The sequence below is a fragment of the Canis lupus genome, chromosome 23 (genome assembly GCF_003254725.2).
Source record: "Canis lupus dingo isolate Sandy chromosome 23, ASM325472v2, whole genome shotgun sequence".
NCBI classification, from domain to species: Eukaryota; Metazoa; Chordata; class Mammalia; order Carnivora; family Canidae; genus Canis; species Canis lupus.
The window spans coordinates 7,968,301-7,987,531 of NC_064265.1; the positions used below are offsets into that span (position 1 = coordinate 7,968,301).

Genomic DNA, 19,231 nt, shown 5'->3' on the forward strand with positions numbered 1-19,231 from the left:
GGCAAGACCAGTGACAGCCAGAACTGGCCCTTGGGAAAAACTGCAGCCACCAAGATGAGAATACATATTTACTGTCTGCTGCATTCCTCACTCCCAGGACTTACACAGTGGCCTGGGTGACCTGGCAGAGGGCAGCTCTGTACCTCAGCCACTCCTGTACTGTGTCACCAGTGCTCATGTTAGTCCCAGTGCCGCCACCACCACCAGAGCAGAGCCAGGGAGCGCCCCTAGCCCGGGGCCTCACTCAGTTTCCAGGGTATTCAAAGACAGCAGCAGCTCCCATCCCGGTCCCGATGCACATGGACACCACCCCGTACGCCCTGTGGAAGCAAGACTGTGTTTGCCCTTGGTACCTTCACCCAGCCAAGGCCTCACCACCGAGCTCTCCCCAGATCTCTGGGCATACAGTTCCCAGACTGCCCACCTAAGCCCACACTCAGGGTGGCAGGTACTTGGCGCAGGCCAGGGTGCCACCCTCGCTGGTTCCCAGGGAAAACAGGGGTCATGGCCCCGTGTCTTCAGCTGAGTGTGTGCATGTGTGCTTCCCCCTCAACTACCCTGGCTTGGGCACCCCACAGAACACCCCCACAGCCAGCCAGCCTTACCTCTTCCCACGGCGCTTCAGTTCATTGAGGAGCGTGATGACCTGTCGAGCTCCAGTGCAGCCCAATGGGTGACCCAAGGCCACTGCACCCCCTAGAGGGTTCACCTTCTCGGGGGGGAGTCCTAGCTTCTCCACACAGTAGACAGCCTGAAAGGAGGCAGAGCATCAGCTAAAGCTCCCCCCACCCCGTACCATGTGCCCACAGGCTCCAACTTGGCTCTCCAAGACCCAGGCAACAGTGAGAAAGAAAAGCTTACCTGGCTTGCAAAGGCCTCATTGATCTCAAAGATGTCCACGTCCTTTACCGTCAGCCCTGTCGGCACGGGGGAAAGACCTGAGCTGACCCAGTGGACCCCTGGTAGGACTCTGTCTCCCCAGGGCCCCATCCTATCCATGGCCTAAAGGCAAATCCACAAGGGTCCCAGCTGTAAGGTCAGGAAGGGCTTGGGGTAGGGGTGCTAGCCTGACCCACCTTCCCTCTGCAGCATTCACATGACCTCGCCCACCCCACTGGTAACAGCACGAGGCAGGAGTGGGATACAGATATAGATTGTGAAGGATCCACCTTACCTGCTTTTTGCAAAGCTACAGGGATGGCATAGGCTGGCCCAATGCCCATGATGTCAGGTGGGACCCCAACCACCGCATAGGACCTCAGGACCCCAAGGACGGGAAGGCCCAACTCTTCTGCCTTGGACCTCCGCGCCAGCAGGAGGGCAGCTGCCCCATCGCTCACCTGACTAGAGTTTCCTAGAGGCAAACAGCGGGGGTTAGGGTGCCCTGGAGCAGGGCGGAGGTGGTCCACCTGTTCACCGTGCCTGGGGGCTCCAGGCTCCCAGAGAACACGGGGGATGGACGCAGCCCCTCCTGCCCCTCCCCCAGCCCAGTCTCACCAGCCGTGGTAGAGCCGCCCTGCTTGAAGGCAGGCTTCAGTTTGGCCAGGCCCTCCATGGTGGTGTTGGGGCGGATACCCTCATCCTGGGCCACGGTGATGATCCTCTCGGCGCCCTTGTCATCATGGACCGTGGTGGTGACAGGCACAATCTCAGCTTGGAAACAGCCCTTGCTCTGGGCTCTGGCTGCCCTGCCAGCACCATGGACAGCCAGGCTCAGGCTCCCTTGGGGTTCCCTTCCTTCCAGGGGTCCCTTCCTTCCAGGGGCAGACGCACCACGTTCTCAGGCTGCTAAACAGGGGGACATGCTTGCCTTGGGGGAGCTCTAAGGGACTGCTGTGGGCCCTTCTCCCCCAGCCTGGGAGCCTGAGGCCTCATGGGCCTTCTTCACCATCAACCTCCTATTTTCAAATCCTGGCCAATCCCAACCTTGAAGGAAGGGGGAGATTTAGATGTGGTGAGCCCTTCACCCAAGAGGGACTGAGCCTGCTCAGTTCTCTGGGCCAAACTGAACATACAGCCCCAGGAACATTTGTGCTGGGTTCTACCAACTTGTCTGTTCCATCCCAATGGCTCAATTTCAACTATTCCCCGGGTTCTACTCATTTAAAATGATAGGCACTAAATTACTTAATGAATCTTAGTATTTAAACAGTACACAAGCATTAAGATGATCCTTGCACTTATATGCAAGATGTCAGTGCCCAGGGGTTTCCCCTGGCGAAGATTCCATAGTTTTCAGCAAATTTTCAAATGCTTCCTTAACCCCAAGGGTCTAAGAACCACTGCCTCTGAGAAGCCCAATCCTTTCTTTTGTCCCTGTCCTCTGGGCATTTGGGGCTGGCCAACCTCAGCCTGCCCATGTCCAGAGGCCTGAGCCCCGGGGGGTCTTCTAATGCTACCCAGACCCAAGAGGGGTCCGGAAGCTGGGATGCCAGGGTCCCCAGCAGTGCAGGCCCCACGATCCAGGCTATCCAGAGAAGCCTAGGGCTGCCATATCTAATCGCCAAACCACAGACAATCAGAGAAGAGTCCTGATTCTTGTTACATCTCATGAATAGATGGGGAAAAGAAGCCCAGCTAAGGAGACACTCAGGGTAAACAGACAGTGATAGGACATGGAAGAACTATCAGCACGCTTCCAGCACTTCCCCAGTCCCTGCCCACCTCTCCCTCCTGGAGGGAGACTGCAGTTAGGCTTGGAAACCACTCCCTGGCCCACCTGTAGCCTAAGGGCAGCTCCACCTGAGGCCACTTAATCCCGCCCCTTAGAGACCCTATCCCAAACAGCACTCACTTTTGCTGGGAAGCCAGGGCAAAAGTATCCTGCTTCTCCCGTGAAATGCCAAATCTCTCAGCTACATTCTCTGAAGTTATCCTAAAACAAAACCAGCACACTGTGGGGACATGCCAAACAGCCTTCGGGCCTGGGCCAGGCTGCATAGCTGTGCCTCCAACTCTGGGTCCCTGCAGCTGTAGGTAGAGACCAGGAGGGCCAGTCCAGGCCACGGAGATAGATGACTCAGGGTGGAGTGTGGGGGCAGAGAGGGAGGCAGCAGGGTTGGCTGGACCCTAAGAAGCTTGTATGCCAGAAAGACCAGCCCAGCAGCGGGGCAGATGAGGGAACAGCTGGGGACACTAATTGGTTACTCCTATGCCGTGAGGAAAGCTACTCTGGTGTGGGGAGAGGAGGGTCCCCATAGGCCCCTGGGAAGGCTATCTACAGGCTTTCTGCTGTGAAGAGAGCCTGTCCTCACGCTGGAAACCCAGAGCCACAGGTAGGCCTTCCAACCTGGGCTCTGGCTTTAGAGGCTTCCCTGGGAGACAGGGTTCCTGGATGTGGATGCAACCAGGACACTGCCCCTCTCTGAGCCTCAATCTCACATTCAGGGGAGCCAGGACTCTCTGCTTATGGACTTGGGGGATGGCCCAGAGGCTCAGCGATGTTGGCTGCAGAGCAATGGCGCTGAGCAAATGCAAGGCACTGTGATGTTGCACTGTGATGTTACATCTCAAAGCCCTTCCACTCCCATGTTTCTAAGCCTCCAAGGCTTTGGCGCGCAGCTGCCATTGTTCCCTGTGCGACTGGCTCCTCAGGGTGGAAATGACAGGCTGGGCCATGGCTGGAAACCTAGAGGTGCAGAGGACCTGGAAGCCTCAAGAAAGGGAAGTTGGGAGCAGCCAGATGCCATCCCCATGTCCCATCAAAGCAGAACAAGCCCAAAGGCCAGATGCCACAAGATGATCCAAGTCTGTGCTTCTGCTCCCGGCCAGGAAGGGAGCTGAGGGGACACACTCACCCCATAGGAATCAGGCAATCTCTGGCCTTCTTCTTCTCCACCAAGCGTGAAGTAATATTTCCAGGGTTTCCTCTGTCAGCCAGGGACATGGACTCTACCCTGAGGAGGCAGCAGAGGAGGGAGTCACTCTCAGGGCACCCTCCAGGGATAGCTGTGCAACTGGCAAGTGCTGGGAAATAGTCAGGGGGCGCTGGGAAATAGTCAGGGGGCCCTGGGAAATCCAGCAGACCATCTGGGAACCCTGGGCAGGGCACTGGCCAGCAGGGCAGAGCTGGGGGTGCAGGGTGGCTGAGGTCACCTCCACCCCAGGACAAAGCACTCCCAGGGAGTCCACATAGTCCACACTCCCAGGCAAGGCTATGCTTCCCTAACACAAATGCTCCTGTAGCCAGCCAATCAGTAGTTCCCAAGGAAAGCTGCCTAGTGGGGGGAAGCACATCCAGGAGGCCTGGGCCCTGCCCTCAGACACCACAGGTTCAGAGGGTAGAAGAGCCAAATATTTTAAAAGCCATAGATCAGAGGGCATCTGACCTGCACTGACCAGGAGGTGCTGGGAGCTCAGAGGAAGGCAAGATCACAGTTTAGAGCTGTAATCTAAACTGTGATCTGCTTCAAGGCAGGGTGCCTGGGTGGCAGAGTCAGTTAAACATTCCAACTCTGGGTTTCAGCTCAGATCATGACCTCAGGCACACAGCTGCCATTGTTCCTTGTATGTGCCCCAAGTCCAGCACCAAGCTCAGTGCAGAGTCTGCTTGGGTTTCTCTTTCATTTTCCCCCTGCTCCTCCCCTGCAGCTGGGGCACAGACGCATATACCTGCTCACTCACTCACTCTCTCTCAAATAAATCTTTAAAAAAAAGACCCTCAAGGGGATACAGAAACATAAGGCCTCAAGGAATAACATGTAATTTTGAATTCTTTTCACATACCCTGTACTATTTGAAAATCTTGTCAGATATTAGAGAGCTTTCAGCAGTGTCGGTCACATGACCTAGTCCCAGCGTGGTGGCTGCTATTACTCCATTTAGTTTTATCAACTTTAACAGAACTGAGGTAGCTATCCCTATTTTATAAATGAGGACACTGAGACCCAGAGAGCTGAATAGCTTGTCCATAGTCACTCAGCAGGGATCCAAATTTAGGTGTCTGGCCCCAGAGCGCACTCCCAACCAGGATGTCCTGGGCTGTTCTTCATGATCAAAGCCTATAGGAGACAGTCCTGGCCCAAACCCTCAATACTCTAAAAACATAGTCTTTAACCTGCCTGGGGACTCAGGTGCCCTCTAAAGAACTTGAAGGCTCCAGCCTCCTCTTCAAGTAACCCACACCTCTCCCTCCTCAAGTAAGGAACATGACAGAAATCAAAGGGAAGACTGGCAGGGGCTCTTCCCTGGCAGAAGGCTCTGCAGTGTGGTCTCCGGCTTTATGGACAAACACAGTGCTAGGCAGCACAGCCCCGAGGCGGCCCAACAACACTCCAATCGAGAAATGCTACAGGGAACACCTGAGTGGCTCAGTGGTTGTCTGCCTTTGGCTCAGGGCATGATCCCAGAGTCCTGGGATCCAGTCCCCGCAGGGAGCCTGCTTCTCCCTCTGCCTATGTCTCTGCCTCTCTCTCTGGGTCTCTCATGAATAAATAAATAAATATTAAAAAAAAAAAAAAAGCTACAAAGAGGAAATGAAAGGCAGAGAGAAGGTGTCAAAACCCTGGGGCACTCGCCTCACAGAGCCTGCCAGAGCCTGGGCTGGGCCTGCCTCTCCACAACAGATGCCCACACCAGACTGGGCCTCAGGGCCTGTCCTCTCCCCAGAGGCACTGCCTACTAAGCCTTCTTTGGCTTTACAGCTAAAGACAGAGCCACAGCTGACAGTGAGCAAACCACAGATCTGACCATGCCCCTCAGAGCCCAGCAGGCAGCTTCAAGTTTCCACCTTGGTAACAAGGAGAGGGACAAGGGGACTGATAGCCCCGTAAAATGAACAGACTAGTTATATATTAGGCAACTGTCCCTGGCTTTAGGGAACCAAACCTGCAATGTCTCACTAGCATCAGAAATCAACAAGGGCAACAGAAGGAAACCCAACGGCTATATTTTCTCAAAATACTTGCATTTTCCAGCCTGACAAATTTCCAAGAAAGCAAGGTTTTAAAAGCCAATTCCCTTTCCCTACTAGTGCTGAGAGATGTGAGGAATTCCCGAGCACTCAGAACTGGAGGCTACTTCTAAGCTGCCTAAAAGAGCCAGGGGAGAAACCTGTAATCACGGCCTCTGAGAACTCAGGACATGACAATTAGTTTTGTTGTTAGAAGTTAGTTAGTAAGCTCTGGCAGAAAGAAATTCTTACCCACAAGCCATGCCAATGTCATAAGACCCATTTCTGATGCCACCTGCAACAAAAGCATTTCATAAACATTCTTTATCAGAGTCTACCTGTTCTGGAAACAGAGGCATGTCTTCCCCTCCTGGTCTCTAAACGGGACTCAGCCCCAGATCCAAGTGTCTGAAAAGGCTGAGTGCAGTGGCAAGGAGCTCTCCTTCACTCTGTGGCCCCAGAGAGTCCTCTCAGAAATCCTTATTGCTTGCCCAGCAGACCGTGACCTTTCTGACCCAAAGCCATGGAGCCAGGACCAAGGCCAGGCAGTAGCAGTGGGCACCCACCCCATCAAAACTTACCAGCTATGTTGGCCAATGCCTGGAGCCCAGATGAACACTGTCTATTGACAGTGGACAAAGGCACAGTCTCTGGGATGTCACTGAAACAAAGTGAGATCACAGTCAGCCCCCTCTCCTCTGCCAGGCTCTCATGGAAAACAGGCCTATGCTCCTGGTCAATAGGACTGCCCCCTCAAGGTGTGCAAAAACCAGGGGAACAAACCAGTAGCCCTGTCCCCACTCCAGGCCAGATCCATACTGGGAAGACCCCATCTCTGCAGGCACTTGCTCCACAGGGCCCCACAAACACATGCTGTTTCCTCCTGTGATTCTCCTCAAGCAAGGTCAAGAACAGCTCAAAGGCAAGGAAAGCTGGCTGGACCACAGGAATCCTTCTTTCTCTCCCTTTGAAGATTAAAAAAAGGAAAACTATACATTCGTTTCTTCCAAAAAACAGAGAACGGGATCTGTTCCTGGGACAGAGAACCAGAACAAAACAAGTCTCAAGCATAAGGCCAGAAACTGTCAGCCTTACTAGTAACCATATGGCTAACCCTTGATGTTTCCACTCTCTCTGGAAGGCCTTTGTCCAGCTGGACAAAGAACCCCTGATAGGTACAAGTATTCTAACATCCTTTGTTTGGGTGTGTTCCCCTAGGTTCCCACACTGGTCCCAGTCCTAGAAGCTGGTGGGGCTACCCCTCCTGATGTAACCTGCCCTAACCAGGGGTACAAAACCCTGAGAGAATCCCCAGGCCCTCCCCAGAACCATGGACCCAGAACCTCAGGGGGGAGGTGAATGTGTTCTGGTGATTCTGGTATGCAGCCAGGGTTGGCAACCCGTGAGCTAGTGCCCAGGTCAGGCTCTGCTGAAGGCCTCTCAGGTCCTAGTTCAAGCCCTCCTAGTCCATGCAGCCTATGTAACCCTTCCCAGGTCTCCTTCCTCCTTACTACCTAGCTACTACCTTAGATAGGGCTGGAAGCTAAATCTGGAGCCAGATGGAGAGAGTCCTTGAACTCCAGGCTAAGCAGTCTGAACCTCTACTGGTCCCTAGAGGTTTTGTCAGTTTCCCTGTTCCTTCACTGGCTAAAATTCCTATTATTTCTTCTTCAGGAAGCAGGGAGTATATAGATTTAAGTGGTTCTTAAACCTATACCTGACAGTAATTTAAGAACTCCTCCCTTGTTTTAGGACAGCAAGTTTACCAGGGCGCCTCCTGGGCTACCCTTCACTCCAGGGTTGGGCCACATCCCCAAGTCTCTGCTGATATGCTATGCCTTGGATATCTCAGCTTGCTCTACCAAATTTTAAAAGCTCAAAGTCACTTTTCAGTGTGCCCTCCTAGTTATTGCTGGGCAAAAGAGGATAGAGTCCATATTTACCAAAGGTAAAGCAACAAGCTGACTTTGAATCATCAAACCAGAGAAAGCTTTTGCTCTAGTTGCAAAGGCCCTGTTTGTCCTGGCTCAGCACTGATAATGCAACCTTCCTTCAAAGTAGGGGAGGGGCACCTGGCTGGCTCAGTTGGTAGAGCTGATCTCGGGGTTCCAGTTCAAGCTCCACACAGGACATAGAGATTACTTTAAAAAAAAGAAAAAGAAAAAGAAAAAAAAAAAAAAAAAAAAGACAATGCCAAAGTAGGGGAAAGGTAGTGTCCACAAGAGAATGGTGCCGAAAATCCTGGCTGCATACAGGTCTGGTGTCCAACCTGACCCTCTTCCACTCATAGGCTGGGTTTCCTGGGGCCTAGGACTGCCCAAGAGTCAAAATGGCCAACCCACAGCTAGAAGTAGGAAAGTTTACCTCAGAAACTGAGCAATTCGGGCCATGATTGCTCCCGCCCCTGGCTGAAGCACATTTCCTGTGGACAACAAACTTTCGTTCAGTGCCAGATAGTGTTCTAGGCACTAAGGTACAGTTGTGAATACTAGAAAAGGTACATTCCAGAACTTTCTTCAACAACACATGCCCTCAGCAGGCTCCCTCGGGGCTCTGGAATTTCCAAGAGCCAGTCATACAGCAGTTCATCCTGGTCATACAAATCAACCCAGTCCCCGAGAGTCACAAGCTCCCTTGCCATGCACCCGGCTTTCCCAAATCAAGGTACAGTGGCCTGGCTGCCTGCCTTTAAAGGAAACACAAAAAGAAGACTGCAATGCAAAGCTTGCAGTCAAACAAGCAGGTCTTATCACTTAGGAAAATGAATTTCTGAAAATGCACACCGCTCTGAGTATCCTCAGCCAAGTCCTGATGGCATTTCAGAGGTGGAACCAGTGATTCCCAACCTAGGGGTGGCACCTACGTGATGGGAGTCTGGCCATGTTCTGTTGTTTCCAGGCTAGAGGAGTAGGGGTAGAGGTAAAGGGTTGGACTGAACGTCACGAGGCCCTGGATTCAGGTCCAATCTCTGCAAATTTCCCAAGACCTAGTGTTTCCATCTGTGAGGGGCTGAACTACATGGTTTTTGGTGGTCCGTCTGTTCTGTGGTGGCACAGGCGGGATGAGTAGAGACCCCTGGCTCCTGTCTCCTACGGTGTCCGCAAACCACCCCCCACCCCCACCCCCGCCGTGCCAGCAGCTTGGGTTTGAATGTCCCGGGGAGCGCTGCTTTCTAAACAGGCAGAACGTGCTTGCGGCAAAGGGTGGGGAGAGGGGGCAGAAGGTGCCTGGAGGTGGGCGGGAGGGGTAGGACGTAGCCTAAAGATTCACGCATGGGGTTCCTAGACGTTCTCCTCCGTGAAAGCACCTGGAAGGTGCCTGATGGGTGAGGAGGTGTCTGGGGAGGGCGAGGAGGACCGAGCCCAGGGCCTGGGCAGTGTGCTCACCCACGCAGATATCCCCCAGCTGCGCGGGGCTCAGCCTGACGTCCTGCAGAACCGCGGTCATGACAGCCGACAGAAGCTCGTCGGGGGTGGTGTCCTGCAGCGGGAGGCGCGGACACCGTGAGCTCCCGCCCGCAGCGCACGGGGTTCCAGGAGCCCCGCTCCCAGCCCACCCCAGAGACACGGCGGTCACAGCTCGCGCGCGGAGCCGCCTCCGACTCGAGGGGCCAGGCCCCAGCCAGCTCGGCCCGTGGGCTCCCCGCCGGCGCCCGGACCCTGGGGCCTCACCTTGAAGCCGCCGCGGCCCCCTCGGCCGATGGCCGTGCGCCGCCCGTGCACCACCACCACGTCGTCGGCCGATGCCCCCGGAGCGCCGCCCAAGCACCGCGCGGCCTGCGGCGCCGGCGCCCCATCCGAGGGGGGCTGGCCGCTCAGGTGGCCCAGCACCACCTGCAGCCTCCGCATCTCGCGTCGCGGCGCAGTAGGCCCCTTCGCCCTCCCGGAACTGCGCAGGCGCGGAAGCCACTCTGCCCCGCGCCCACAGCCCCGCCCGCAGCCCCGCCCACAGCCCCGCCTCCAACTCTCGCGCTTCCCGGCTCAGCCAAGCAGAAGGCGTGTGTGCCTCAGGTCCCGCCCCTGCCCGGCCTCTAACCAAAGCACCGAAAGCGGGGCTCGCCCTTTGGTGGAGAGGGTCTTTGCCCCTCCGAGTCGCGCTAAGGAGGCCAACCAGGAGGTAGACCCTTCCGAAGCCCCGCCCAGAAATGCAGGCAGGAAACCCTTCCACTTAACGGTCCTGCCTACTAAACAGTCCTTTCGATATCTTTTCCTTTTTTTTTTTTTTTTTTTAAAGATTTTATTTATTTGTTAGAGACATAGAGAGAGGCAGAGACACAGGCAGAGGGAGAAGCAGGCTCCATGCAGGGAGCCCAACGTGGGACTCGATTCTGGGTCTCCAGGATCACACCCTGGACTGAAGGCGGTGCTAAACCGCTGAGTCACCGGGCTGCCCTCAATAAATAAAATCTTAAAAAAATGAAAGAAAAAAGAATTTTAAAGATTTTATTTATTTATTCATGAGAGACACACAGAGAGGGAGGGAGAGAGGCAGAGACACAGGCAGAGGGAGAAGCAGGCTCCATGCAGGGAGCCCGACGTGGGACTCGATCCCGGGTGTCCAGGATCACGCCCCGGGCTGAAGGCGGCGCTAAACCGCTGAGCCACCGGGGCTGCCCATCTTTCTTTCTTTTTTTTTTTTTTTAAGGATTTTATTTGGCAGAAAGAGAGAGCAGAGACAGCACAAACTGGGGGAGAGGCAGAGGAGAGGGAGAAACGTGCTCCCGGCTCAGCGAGAAGCCCTGTGGGGGCGGGGGCTCCATCCCTGGAGCATCCCCCCCCCCACTTCCCCCGCAAGCACGTTCTGCCTGTTTAGAAGGCCCTGACATCATGACCTCAGCAGGAGGCAGACACTCAACCGACTGAACTACTCAGGCGCTCTCCACCCCTTTTATAAAAAAGATTTTACATACTGGGGCGCCTGGGTGGCTTAGTCGGTTGAGCGTCTGCCTTCAGCTAAGGTCATGATCCTTGGGTCAGGGCATCAAGCCCTGCATAGGGCTCCTTGCTCAGTGGGGAGTCTCCTCCCCGCCCCCCCCCTCACTCGTGCTCTCTGGCTTTCTCAATATTTATTTGTCTCAATATTTATTTGAGAGAGAGAGGGAGAGCTCCAGTGCAAGAGCTGGGGAGTGGCAAAGGAGGAGGGAGAGAAACTTAAGCCGATTTCACAATGAGCATGATCCCCTCTGGGGCTTGACCTCCTGGCCCTGAGTTGAAACCAAGAGTCAGAAGCTCAACTGACTGAGCCACCCAAGCCCTGAATAGCCCTTTCAGTATCTTGAAATAAAGTCCGCCATTGCCGGGTCTATTTTCTCTGTAACTATGCCCACCCCATGCTACCAAACCTAAGAAGAGGACACTGCCAGCCCCCTTCTGCTCCAACTGCCACCCCCTTCCTGCCAACGACTTCCTCCTTGGGAAGGAGGCGGGGACTCTTAATTCCTCTTCCCCCTTCTTGGTCTTCTCTGTGTCTCCTGGATCTCAGTACCCAAGCTGGGGGGCTTACATGTTTACTAGAGGCCCCAGAGCCTTACCCTGATGCAAATGTGCTCTCTTTTCGAGAACACGGAGGGAATTGTGGACTCTGGTGTGGCATGAGAATGGATTGTATAAAGTTGCAGAGATGTGACAAACCGCCTATCTAGGGAGAGTACCATGCACTTCTTACCAATTTTACAGTGGTTTGGGTTTATTTAATTAGTCCCCACCTTCACACTAGGCTGGAGTCTCCACCAGGGCAGGGAGGGACCTTGTATCTGGAGTTACTGCAACATGCTGGACATTTGGTAGGTGATCAATAAATACCTACAGAATGAAAGACCAGAGCTCCTTAGGCCAGGACTGTGTTTCCCAACCTCCCACCCCCACAACCCTAAAGAGCAAGGCCAGATGCCCCCTTGACTCCCAATGGTAATGTGTTTCCCTAGACCCCAGAAAACACTACTGGGTTTCTCCTAGACACCAAAGATTAGGGTGCCCTGTTACCCCCAACCCCAGAGGGTTTCCCACCTTTCAAAGGCAGGGCTGGCATGCCTCACACTACAGAAGGTAGTATCACTCTTTCCCACCTCACCTCTGGATTGTGCCTTCCCCAGAGATCCAGGGATGGGTGTTGGGGGTGGGGGTGACGTCTCCTCCTTTGCCGCCTCCCCGCCATCCTCGAGGGCAGTATGGTATGAACGCCCCAGGTCCCCAACGGAAAGGATGGGATTCCACTAGTTCCCAAAGACTAAGGCCCCTAGTTCCTACAAGTCCCAAGGGAGGGTCGTGTGATGACGCCCCCTCCCCCCGGGCCCCCGGCCCCTGCCACGGCTCTAGCCCCCGGAGGACAGGAATTGCGGTGCAGGTGCCGGGTTCCCGTATCCCTGCAGCCCGGCCCGGAGGGCAGAGCGGGGCACGGTCCCCGGCCTTCGCACAGCTGCGGGGGCGGGGCGGGGCGGGGCGGGGCGGGGCGGGGCGGGGCTTCTCGGAAACAGAAACCGGCGGGGCGAGGCGGGGCCGGGGGCGGGGCTGCGGCGGCGGAGGAAGGAGGAAGCGCGGGCCCGGGACGCGAAGACGGCGCTGCGGTCCCCGGCGTCCGGCCATGGCCGCCGAGGGCTCCCGCGCGGGGTCCGCCTCCCCGGTCTGCCCCAAGGCTTCCCTGCCCCTGGCTGCTCTCAACGTGCGAGTGCGCCGCCGCCTGTCTCTGTTCCTGAACGTGCGCACGCAGGTGGCGGCCGACTGGACCGCGCTGGCCGAGGAGATGGGCTTCGAGTACCTGGAGATCCGGCACCTGGAGATGCACGCCGACCCCACGGGCAAGCTGCTGGACGACTGGCAGGGACGCCCTGGCGCCTCGGTGGGCCGCCTGCTTGAGCTGCTCACCAAGCTGGGCCGAGACGACGTGTTGGTGGAACTGGGGCCCAGCATCGGTGAGGACACGCGCTTCCGGGCCTCGGGCCTCGTACCTCGGGGATGAGGGCGCTGACCTTCGCCAGCCTCAGCATCTAACCTCCCCTGGAGAGAACCTCCTGTTCTGCCTGGGGCGGGGGTGGGGTGCGGCGCTGAAGGCACCCTGCTGAGGGGGTACACCCTGTGAGACCAGTTCCCTCTTCCAGCGGGGTGATACTGAGAAAGGAGGGGAAGGCTGGACAGAGGCAGAGAACGCAGGAAAACGGGCAGAGGCTTTCGTGTAGTAGAGCCAGGAGTCAGAATCAGGGTCCTCTGTGGGGATGTCAGGACTACTTCCAGTAGAGCAAAATCTACAGTCCCGGAAACCTCAGGTCCCTGGGAAATGCACCCTTACGGGCCGCTCACCGGCACAGAATATGCACGCATAGGTGTAGGACAGTGGCCCACAGATGATGCATCTTGCTTGGTCGGGGCCTCTGCCCTCACTGCACGTAACCACTGGGTCTCCTGAGCTGTTCTTGCATCCCGGTCTCCTGCTTCCATCAGCCATGGGTCCTAGAAAAAGCAGATCTTGGGTTGTACTCTCGGGAGTTCTAGGAAGGGCGGTCAGGACAAAGGGACAGAAAGACACAAGCCTGACCATGATGACTTCACAGATGACCAGAACACCAATGACATCCCTTTGGGATGGTCGGAGCCAGATGGGAACTCAGCTCTTCAGAGCTGTTGAGCTGTGAATGGCACCAGTGCTCTGGAAAAGCCCTGGAGCACAACCCAGTTAAGGGGGTGGGACAAGGGATGGGTCCCAACTGTGCGCAAAGGCATGGGGAAACCTGGGGAGTCTGCCACACCCTGTCTCTTCTCCACAGAGGAGGATTGCCAAAAGTATATTCTGAAACAGCAGCAGGAGGAGTCTGAGAAGCCCTTACAGGTGCCTGCTGTTGACAGCAGTGACCCACGGACACCAGAGCGAGGGGGCATCACCATGCTTGATGATCCCTCAGGTAAGGACCCAATCTCACTCCTCAGGTGTGACAGGTGAACCCTAGGATATTGTTAAGAGCATAGATTTAAAAAAAAAAAAAATAAGAGCAGATTTTGAAAGCAGGTAGGCTGTTGGCCCCTTGGGCAAGTCTCTTAATCTCTCTGATCTCTTCATTTCCTCGTCTAAGAAATGAGAATAATTATAATCCTACCTCTGAGCTGGTATGAGACTCACGAAATGTGTCTGCCTCATGGTCAACCCAGGGCTTGGCCCCAGGGTGACAGGGTGGGGAGAGAGACACTCATCTTTCCTTTCGTAGGAAGGGCACTTGCTCTTAGTGTCATCTCAGGATAGGTGCAGTCAGGACCAGGATTACCTAGGCTGAGGGTTCCTGGCGGGGCTCCTCCCCTGTAGAGCTTTGATGTCACCCTTGTGCTCTGCACCCAGGGCAAATGCCTGAGCGTTTTGATGCCTTCATCTGCTACTGCCCCAGCGATATCCAGTTTGTTCAGGAAATGATCCGGCAGCTGGAACAGACAAACTATCGGCTGAAGTTGTGTGTGTCTGATCGTGATGTCTTGCCTGGCACCTGTGTCTGGTCCATTGCCAGCGAGCTCATTGAGAAGAGGTTGGCTAAGTGGCTAGGGGGCAAATGGGTGGGTACACAAAGCCCTGCCCAAGAGATCCAGATGCTGGGATTCTCCCAGCTGGGCCCTGTCTAGCCTGGGCACAATGGACTCCTGCTGAGGCCATCCCCTGGGGCTAGGAGGGCGGCTGGGGAGGGGGTGGTATATGCTAGGTTGCCACAGTGCCTGCAGCCTGCCCACTCTCCCTCAGGTGCCGCCGGATGGTAGTGGTTGTCTCTGATGATTACCTGCAAAGCAGGGAATGTGACTTCCAGACTAAGTTTGCACTCAGTCTCTCTCCAGGTAAGTGCTGCCTTTGCCACAGGTGGGGGTCAGGGGGCAGAGAGGACCTTGGGATGCCATCTGTCCCTCACCAAGGGCCATGGATGTAGCATCAAGGAACTCCTGTAGGTTCCTGAGTGTGTGTGTGCACGTGAGTGTCCCCTCTGCATGGGTGAATGTGTGCCAGGGGTGCTTAGCTGGGGGGAGAGCTGTGGTTAACCCCTGAGCTGGGGACTGATCCCCCCCTACTGTGGAGTGAGGGCCTGGTGCCAGCTCTGATCCATGACTTGCAGGTGCCCATCAGAAGCGACTGATCCCCATCAAGTACAAGGCAATGAAGAAAGAGTTCCCCAGCATCCTGCGGTTCATCACTGTCTGTGACTACACCAACCCCTGCACCAAGTCCTGGTTCTGGACTCGCCTCGCCAAGGCCCTGTCCCTGCCCTGAAGACTGCCCTGGGACCGTGGGTGGGTGTGTGTCTATCTCTCAGCCTCTGCGTGCACTTCTGCCCCTGCTTCCTCCTGCAGTGGTTGGGGTAAGCTGTGCTCCACTTGCCTCTTCATTCCTGGAGATGCCAACTCTGCAGACATCTGTAGCCACTGTACCTAGCTGGGACATGGCATGTCATGTCCTTTGTGGAACCAGTAGCTATTAAGTGGCATGTCCACATGCTAGGTTGTCAGCCAAGACCATGAAGTCCAGAGCCAGCTGGGACTAAGAGGACCGTGGAAGCAGCCCTGACCTGGCCACACATATTAAGCCTCAGTTTCTCCATTTGACAACCAAGTAGGGTGGGCAGAACTGGCAGTAGCTATGTTTGAATCACTATCGATGGGCTTAACCTTGGACAAAGGTGGGACATGCTTGTATTCCTTTTCTCTCTTTTCCCCTCTTCATTGAAACCAAACTCTGGAAAGAACCCAACATGCCAGCATTTGTGCCTTCGGCGAACCAGAGCAAGAAAGAGAGCTGCTTGAACTCGTATAGCAAGAAAGCTGCAGGCGCAGTTCTTCCCTCCCAGGGGGTCTGTATGCTTGTTATCTTCAAGCTCTTCTCAGGGGAGAAAATGTCATGGTCTCATATCTCTGTCCCAGGGCAGACCCCAAGACCCTAAATCTAATAGAAAATGTGTCTTTTCTACCCTACACCTAGCCAGGGCTGGGGGCAAGTTACCTTTTCTCAGGGTCTGGGGAGGGACTGGAGGCCCCTCTCTGCATGATCTTGACAAAGCACTTCGCTAACTGTGCACTTATCCCCACTTTGATATGGGGGAATATAATATTTTTAAACAATTTCAAAAAAGTATCTTTCATACCTATTTTGTATGCATTGTGAAAATTCCAAAAAGAGCTGAGATATGCCTATATTTGTTATTTGTCTTCTGCATCCTGGGTTTATAATAAAGAGTTCTCTACTTTTGGAATAGCAGGTTTCATTTGTGTCTGGGAGTTTGGAAGCAGGAACCTGGGATAAGGCTCTCCTGGGTAAGAGAAATTGGCCCCTTGGGTAGGCTCCAGTGGGTTTGTCAGGGGCTTGCTGAGAGCTGGGCTTCCTCACAGGTCCCAGGCCTTACCAGGGCTGCAGGTGAAACCAGGAATAGTGGCCTCAGTTCCAGACTCTGGGGAGACTGCTCCCCTCTGCCAGGCGTGGCCTCCTTTGGATTGTGCCATGTTTCTGGGTCCTTGCCCAGCCCTTCTAGGCTCTAAGGAAAGTCTGGAGAACTTCCATTACAGCCCACAGATCTCTGGAGAACTCTGTTATCAATAATGGTCATCCTTAAGCTATCTGTGTTAATCCTGAAGATTTTGATCTATTAGAACTTTTATTTTTTTAAGTTTTTTTTGTTGTTGTTTTTTGTTTTAGAGAGAGAGAGAGAACAAGCATACACATGTGTGGGGAGTGCAGAGAGAGAGGGTGAGAGGGAATTTCAAGCAGGCTCCACATCCAGCATGGAGCCCAACATGGGGCTGGATCTTTTAACCCAGAGATCATGACCCCAGGCAAAATCAAGAGTTGGATGCTTAGCTAACTGAGCCACCCAGGCATCCCTAAAGATTTTATTTTTACCTCTACACTTAGCGTGGGATTTGAACTTAAAACCCTGACCGAGATCAAGAGTTGCATGCTCTACTGACTGAACCAGCCAGGTGCCCTGGTTTTGATCTATTCTTAAATAGAATATCAGTTTTTTATTATTCACTGAGGAAAATTTAGAAAATATATTATTTTTAAAAATCAGTGATAATTCTAATCCAAGAGATAGCTCTAGTGATCTTTTAGAGGGCCCAGACATTATCAGTGACCATAGCTTTTCACTCAATAGTCACTCTGTTACCATTCCTGACCCCTGAGCTTCCTGAATTCTGGAGGCTCCCCAGCCTTGCCCCTGTGCTCTCAGGGACTCCTAGAAAGGCTCCATGTATTCAGGGCAGCTCTGAGACAGAACTTCCTTCTCCAGTGTCCCCAGGGCAGCAGAGCCTCAGTGTGGTCCCGAAAGAGTCCCCTAGGATCTACTAGTTTTTGGGTTGATTCCTGGTCATGGGGTTGGGTGAGGGGTTTCTCTGGGTAACACCACTAGAGTCATGGGAAACAATTCCATTCGTTCAGGCCGGGCTGGTGACCTGAATGTGCTCACTTCACTCCCATCTGAACCTCACATCTCTCCTACATTCCTTCCACCAATGCCCACTTCCATATAGGTGGGTTTTCCAGATACCAAGAAAACTTCCTCTTCTCATCTTTAGATTTTATTTATTCATGAGACACACACACACACACACACACACACACACACACACAGGCAGAGTCACAGGCAGAGGGAGAAGCAGGCTCCATGCAGGGAGCCCGACGTGGGACTCGATCCCGGGTCTCCAGGATCATGCCCTGGGCTGAAGCAGTGCTAAACCACTGAGCCACCTGGGCTGCCCACCTCTTCTCATCTTGAGTGTAGTCCTCTAGGAACCTTTGGCTAAGAAACCCTCATTTTTCAAGAGGAGAAATTCACTGCTAAAATTATCAAAGACAAAAGCAGAAAATTTTGGAGGGCAGCAGCAAAGTTAAAATACTACACATGTAGACAAGAATCTACGTGCCTATGGACATGAAATCTGCCACAAGTCAATGACAAGGGGAAAACAACAAGGAGAAGGATTTCCTCCAGATTAGACAATAAAATATATATAATATAGGATGACTATGCTGGATCCTGGTTCAAACAGACCTATTGTAAAAAGACATTCTTGGGTCATAAAACTGATAAGTTAATATCCAGAACTCCTACAACTCAACAAAAAAGAAATATAACACAATTAAAACATGGGACTTGGACAGACATTTCTCCAAAGGAAATATACAAATGGCAAATAAATAGAGGAAAAGATGTTCAACTTCCCTAATCATCAGGAAAATGCAAATCAAAACCACAACAAGGAGCGCCTGGTGGCTCAGTCAGCTAGGTGTCCAACTCTTGATTTCAGCTCAGGTCATGATCTCAGGGTCGTGAGATCCAGCCCCTTGTTGGGTTCTGCGCTGGGTGTGGAGCCTGCTTAAGATTCTCTCTCCCTCTTCCTCCGCACCTCCCCCCACCACAAACATACACACTCATAAACACACACACACGCGATACTATATCATACCCATTAGATTGCCTACCATCAATAAAACAATGCCAGAAAATAACAAGAGTTAGCAAGGATGTGGAAAACTTGGAGCCCTATACACTCTAGGTGGGAATGTAACATGTTAGAGTTGCTATGGAAAATGTTTCAGCACTTTCTCAAAAAATTGACAGAAGTTTCATATGATCCAGCAATTCTACTTCTCAGTATATACCCAAAAGAACTGAAAGCAGGGTCTTCAAGAGATATGTATATGCATATTTATAGCAGTGTTATTCCCATCAACAAATCTGTGTATGCAACCTAAATACCCCTTGACATATGCATGGATAAGCAGAATGTAGTATACACACACAGTGGAATACTATTCAACCTTTTTTTTTAGGATTTTTATTTGAGAGAGAGAGAAAGTACGAGATGGGGGAGGGTCAGAGGGAGACGCAGACTCCTTGCTGAGCAGGGAGCTTGATATGGGACTTGATCCTAGAACTCTGAGATCATGACATGAGCCAAAGGCAGACGCTTAACCGACTGAGCCACCCAGGGGTCCCAGGAATAGTATTCATACTTAAAAAGAAATGAAATTCTAACATATGCTGCAATAAGAATGAACATTGAGGACATTATGCCAAGTGAAATAAACCAGTGGCAAAAAGATAAGTACTATATAATTCCATTATATGAGGTATCTAAAATAGCCAAATTTATAGAGAGAAGATAGAATGGGGGTTTCCAGAGACCAAGGGGAGGAGAGAATGGAAAGTCATTGTTTAACAGGTACATGGTTTCAGTTTTGCATAAGGAAAAATGTTCTGGAGATTGGTTGTAGGAAAATGCAAGTGTACTTAACATTGGTGAACTGTATACTTAAAAAATGGCTAAGATGGTACATTATGTATATTTTACCCCTAAAAAAAAAAGACATCTTTGGGACACTTGGGGA

General features: G+C 53.2%; 2 protein-coding genes across 6 annotated transcripts; one reads left to right on the top strand and one right to left on the bottom strand.

Annotated features, from left to right (window-relative positions):
* Positions 1-55: 55 nt before the first annotated feature.
* On the bottom strand, positions 56-12,780 carry ACAA1 (acetyl-CoA acyltransferase 1). 5 transcript variants are annotated; one of them, XM_049099912.1, is made up of 13 exons: positions 12,644-12,780; positions 11,595-11,691; positions 9,277-9,370; positions 8,255-8,312; positions 6,472-6,551; positions 6,143-6,185; positions 3,798-3,896; positions 2,795-2,875; positions 1,498-1,688; positions 1,175-1,354; positions 862-917; positions 606-751; positions 56-320 (listed from the first exon to the last, which is right to left on the bottom strand). In XM_049099912.1, the coding sequence occupies exons 3-13, from the start codon at positions 9,335-9,337 to the stop codon at positions 245-247; spliced, it is 1,071 nt and encodes a 356-aa protein (XP_048955869.1). In that variant the 5' UTR covers positions 9,338-9,370; positions 11,595-11,691; positions 12,644-12,780; the 3' UTR covers positions 56-244. The 5 variants fall into 5 exon arrangements, with proteins under 5 accessions (XP_048955869.1, XP_025317097.1, XP_025317098.1 ...); XM_025461312.3 differs by lacking the exon at positions 12,644-12,780 and adding an exon at positions 11,960-12,103; XM_025461313.3 differs by lacking the exon at positions 12,644-12,780 and adding an exon at positions 11,896-12,003.
* On the top strand, positions 12,392-16,094 carry MYD88 (MYD88 innate immune signal transduction adaptor). Its single transcript, XM_025461535.3, has 5 exons — positions 12,392-12,797; positions 13,647-13,781; positions 14,210-14,390; positions 14,600-14,691; positions 14,964-16,094. Exons 1-5 carry the CDS (start codon positions 12,470-12,472, stop codon positions 15,116-15,118), a joined length of 891 nt encoding a protein of 296 aa, XP_025317320.2. The 5' UTR covers positions 12,392-12,469; the 3' UTR covers positions 15,119-16,094.
* Positions 16,095-19,231: the final 3,137 nt, after the last annotated feature.